The sequence below is a fragment of the Otolemur garnettii genome, unplaced genomic scaffold, assembly GCF_000181295.1.
Source record: "Otolemur garnettii isolate 467f Iridium unplaced genomic scaffold, OtoGar3 scaffold00076, whole genome shotgun sequence".
NCBI lineage: Eukaryota > Metazoa > Chordata > Mammalia > Primates > Galagidae > Otolemur > Otolemur garnettii.
The window spans coordinates 4,041,976-4,047,499 of NW_003852471.1; the positions used below are offsets into that span (position 1 = coordinate 4,041,976).

The 5,524-nt window shown below is 39.2% G+C and overlaps 1 protein-coding gene across 5 annotated transcripts in view; it reads left to right on the top strand.

Moving 5' to 3' along the window:
• KCNAB1 (potassium voltage-gated channel subfamily A member regulatory beta subunit 1) overlaps positions 1 to 2,677 on the top strand; it is a 385,822-nt gene extending 383,145 nt beyond the window's left edge. For 4 of the 5 annotated variants that reach the window (XM_003794131.3, XM_003794133.3, XM_003794130.3 and 1 more), the window contains one exon: positions 1,328 to 2,677. In XM_003794131.3, coding sequence (XP_003794179.1) covers positions 1,328 to 1,417 — 90 coding nt within the window. In that variant the 3' untranslated portion in view covers positions 1,418 to 2,677. The remainder of the gene's footprint in view (positions 1 to 1,327) is intronic. The other variant, XM_003794132.3, reaches the window with a different exon arrangement.
• Positions 2,678 to 5,524: the final 2,847 nt, after the last annotated feature.

Here is a 5,524-nt window from a genome sequence, read left to right on the forward strand (position 1 = left end):
CCCTCAGTATATGGGGCCCGCACCCTACTCACTGAGCCACAGGCGCCGGCCATCCCGCCCCTCTATTTTTTGTTGTTGCAGTTGTTACTGTTATTTTAGCTGGCCCAGGCCAGGTTCGAACCCGCCAGCCTCTATACTAGATTTATTCCCAAACCACTTCTCCTTTAGTTCCCAATCTCGATCTGCACAGATACCCTTCTTGTCACTCAGTCTTGAAACCCCCAACACCCTCCAGAATATTTCCGAGACCCACTCTCCTTTCCCACACCACTGCCTCGGTCCTAGGTAAGGCCTTTTTGTCTGTGGTTTGGATTGCAAAACATGTCTACCATCTGTGTTCCCCGACCTCCCCGTGTCTGATGACATTATTCCCAGATCACAAGTCCTGACAGGGTCCCCGACACCTACAGAGTAAGGTTCCAACTCCACAAAATGGCATTCGAGACGTTCCACTCTAGACCCCAATTTCCCTATCCCTCGTTCTTACCACCCCACACCTTCACTACTCACCCTGTACTTGTTACCACTCCATTTCACTTTCTCATGCTAGTCCATCTAGCCAAACCCTGGCCACCCTTCACTAAGTTCTCTACCGAGTCCCCCAGACCTGAGCTCTCTGCACAGAGCTTCTCATCTCCAGGCACTGTCATGCACACATGGCTATGCAGTGCATAAAAACTGGGTAGTCCAAGTGGAATAGGCTGTAAGCAGAAAATGTTCACAAGATTTGAAAGACTAGTACAAAAAAAAAAAGGTAAAGCTTGCATGTTGAAATGATGCTTTGGCTATAACGACTAAAAACATGTATTAACTTTACCTGTTTCTTTTTACTTAAGGTAGCCACTAGAAAATTTAAAATTACAAATATGGCTTCTATTAAATTTCTGAGCCTTCATTTACACCTTACGCCTTCACTTATGCAGTCAGCAAACAAGGAGAGGACAGTCCACATGTGGTTTATGACTGTGTACAAATCTGGAAGACTTTGCTTAATAAAAAGCAAGAACAGGCTCAGCACCTGGAGCTCAGCGGCTACAGCGCCAGCCAGATACACCGGAACTGGCAGGTTCAAACCCAGCCCCGGTCTGCCAAACAATAACTGCAACCAAAAAATAGCCAGGCGCCTATAGTCCCAGCTACTTGGGAGGCTGAGGCAACAAAGTCACTTAGGCCCTGGAGTTGGAGGTTGCTATGAGCAGTGACGCCCCGGCACTCTACCCAGGATGACAGCTTGAGACTCTGTCTCAAAAAAAAGAACAAGAACAATAAACGGCACTAACACAAACAGCACTGACCACATCCTTTGTCCTTCTCCTCTTGCTCTCAGGTCCTCCCAAAGATGACGTCGCACGTGGTAAATGAGATTGACAACATACTACGCAACAAGCCCTACAGCAAGAAGGACTACAGGTCGTAGGCAGTGCATGAGCTGCAGAAGCTGCATGGTCACAACGGCGGCTGCGCCCAGTACAGAGAGGTGTTACTAGCCAGGCTTTTCAATCACTTAGCAGCCCGCTGCTCAACCTCTAGTGTCCCTGGATTCTCTGAGGTATCTGCTGTTGCTACCACTGTGCACATCTGAAAACTCACAACTAAGAAACTCTGTTCTATTTTCTTACCTTGGACTGGAATCACCTATTCTTGCATTGCTCTGTACAGCTCATGCTGATGCAATGGAGAGAATACGGGGAAAGATGTGTTGCCTTCGGGCACTTGGTAACTTAAAGAAGGCTGTACAGATATATTTTTTCAAAAGAACAAAATACACAGATGCATCTTGAATGTATAAGAAACAGAGTAGGCTATCTTCACCCGGAAGTATTGCTTGGGACAATAAGCTGAAACAATTTTACATTTTTTTCCTATCTTCACATTCATATTAGCAAGTTTTGTTTCACTGGTCATTCAACAAAACAAAAATGTCTAGGTATCTGCGTTATTACCTTTCAAATACTTACTATTGCTTGGACCCGAAATGGCCCTGTACAACAATTTATCCAGTGTGTTATTAGAATTCCAATAATGTTATCCACTCACATATAGAGACATTATGGCCAATCTATGGAAGCGAGGGTTACACTGCTATGGGAACTTAGCTTTGAATAAATCATAATGTATCTGCAATCATCTTTTTTTTACCTTTTATTAAAACTTGCTTTATAGTTCAACTGCTTATAGGCATAACTTCTGCAAGTTTCAATATCTGAGCTTTAAAAATAAATATACACATGCTCAATTTTGTAAGTAAACCTGTAAAATACCTAGAGAGGCCGACGTTCAGCTTCATTAGCACTGGACTTTCAATATAATGCTTACTATTTGGGAGGAGTTATTAACGTGAAGTGAACCATAAGCTTTACGAAAAGTGCTGCTACTACTCAGACTATGCTAGGTGAATTAACTTGCCCAGTAAAAAGCAAAATGTTAAAGAACCTCCCGATTCTATAATCATATCATATGCACTAAGAACTGTATACGCATGAATGTTCTCTGCATGGATTAAAGGGTGCACTCAGCATCTGAGGGACACCTAGCCCTGCCGCTACCGGCTACTCACCTATGTTTCTACCCACTTCAGAACAATCGTGAGACTACACAGTGTGTGCTGCTATCTGTAAAAAGGGAGAAAACATGTTTTTCTTTCTTGAGATGGGGGTGGTCCTTTAACTCTTATGTAGAAATCATAGGATGGACAAAATTTCTAATTTTCTGGTCAGTTTCCCCATATAGAAATTATTTTGAAATTTACAGAATATATCATTTTAAAATGTTATTTTCTGTCCAGTATGTATGTTAAGATTAAGTTCTATTCTTAAAATGTCAGTGGACGATATTAACACATTTTCTTTTTGATTACTACTACCTGTATTCTAATAGAAGTTTGGACCTTTTTTTGCCCAAGAATGTCAGATTAATGATGGAAATGGATAATTTTTTCGGTTGTTCATTGTGTATTCAAACCAATGAACCACTGTATGTATAAATGAGCTGAGGGGCTGTCTCCTGGGAAATGCAACTTAACTTACTTGCTTAGAGTAATAAAAACATTTTGTGCATCCAATCTCACGTTAGTTTTTATCTGATCTTTCATTGTAGAAGAGATTTCTTATGTACAAAATATACATACAAAACACATATGCCATAAAACAGGCAAGAATCTTAATAAAAATTATGTTGGTAGATAATTTGAACAACTGACAGAAATAGCAGTGATGGACAGAGACATAATTGCAATCCTATCTTTTTTCGTATTAACAGAGAATATAATTAGCTACTGACGATATCATTTCTCAATGGGTTTTGGAATACTCTGCACTAAGGCTAAAGCTTTTCAAAAGTACTAAGAAAAAAAAATCCTGCAAATCAAAACCAAATATACACATTATTATTCGCTGTGGGAATAGCCTATTTTTATATGCAAATTACCTGCAATGGTAAATACCTTAGATAATACATTTCACACTCACACACTTAGGAATAATCTCCATGCACTCTGTCTTTTCTCTTTTGGAAAGAATTCCCTGGCGGAGAACGTATTATTCCAAAAGGTAACCTGGATAGCAGCCATCCCTATACTGAGATCTCAGGTACAAGAAATGCAAACTAGAAATCCTGTGCCTGGCTTCCCACTGTAAGAACTGTCACTTCATCTTCGTGGAGAGAGTGCCAACATCATGGGGCGGAAGCCAGAGCTTGAAGGAACCTTAGCCATCTGCAAAGCCGTCCCTCTGTAACCAATGAGTAAAGTGGGCCCAGATAGATGAAAACTTACCTAAACCCATGCTGCTAGTTAATGGCAAAACCCAAGTAATTTATGTTCCAGTCTGGTGTCCCTTTACAGAGAACTGTCTTTTCTATTTAAGTTTAAAAACTGTGAGAATTTTTAAATTAAAAAAGCTTAAGTACGAACCCAAATTTTTAAGAAATCAGACAAGAGGGAAAAGATACACTGAAAAGTCATGAAGGCCAACAAGAATAAGTGAGTTTTTAACCATTTCCCTAAGAATCTACACCAACCACTCAAAAGACCCTCCTAACCTTCAGTTTGCACCTACTTGGGTGCAAACCCGAGGAGGCAGGAAACAGCCTCAGGAGTGATACATCTGTAAATTAGTTTTCTCCACACATGTACAAGAATGCACATTTTCCCGAGTCTCCAGAAACAGCAGTGTCTGCAGGCACACTACAAATAGGCCAGCAGGCAGACTCCCCACCCCGACCCTCCACCCCCCCACCCCACAGAGGCCTGAGATCCACTCTTCACAGTAACTGCTCAAAGCCTGTCAGCGCCTCACAGATATCTGATCAGTAACTACAAAAATACACATTGACGTGTAGAAAAGTAAACTCATGGTTAGTGTGAAATAAAGTATAAAGATGATATATTTACTCACACGTTCTTATAAAGAAGCCAGGGAAAATATAAATTTTAAAAAGTAAAGTTTAATCATACTTGTTAAACAAAACCTCTCATGAGAATTCTAACTATAAATTCAATCTCCATATTGCAGTTAACATCAAAACTTGTTCAAACGATCCTTTCCAAGTTGCAATAATATACAAATACAACCAGTAAATTTTTACTGGCAAAAAATATTTCAATCCAAGATTTTTATTAAGTTGTAAATGAGGAAGTTAAAAATAGGTAAAGGACAATGTTCTAACACTTTAAGCTTCCACTTATGGAAGTGTGAAAAAAAGAAATTAATTGCTTTGAATCCCAATTACAACAGAATCTTCTTTTACTGCTATTGGGTATAAGGTATTTTTAAGATAAAAATTCTATAGCAGGTTTTTACTATTTAAATCAGACTGAACATACCATAATTTCTTGTGCCACAAACAAGATGGGGAGAGTACAAAGGAAAAGGTTCTGCAATTCTTGGGAGTAAAGTACTAGTATAGTAAATATTTAATAAAAACTATTGAACTGTTGAGTATACACCTTATCATCTTACGCACAGAGATTTATCTAGCAGTACAGAAAGAAAACATTATCAGGATTAAAAACAGTAATACAGGAGAAACTCAGGACAGAAAACAAATTTTACTTACTTTCCTACAAATTTTCAGTTTATTAATTCAAGAGAAATTCTATTGAGAATATTGGGCTGATAACCTAGTTCACCAACCCACCTAAGCAAGCTACCCTGTATCATACACGTAGGAAGAATGGTGGCAAATTTTCCCCCATCTCTGCAGGCACTGCCATCTAGTGGCAACTTTTCACCAGTAACTTACAAGGCTATTGCCCCAGCTCTGGTAACAAATAATAGACACTGATGGTTTATCAAAAGATCATTTTGCCAAATAAGCAAAAGCAACTCCTATAAAAACTCCATGCCACCAACATACTGAATGGCTTTTCCTCAAAAGTTAAAAAAAAAATACTTATGTGTAGCCCTAACTGTACCTTGCAGTGAATCTCCTTAAGTTATAAATAAAACTAATAACATTTATAACATTCATCTTAAATTTATTAACAGAACAGAAACTAAAGATCAGGAATATATTTCCTTGAGGT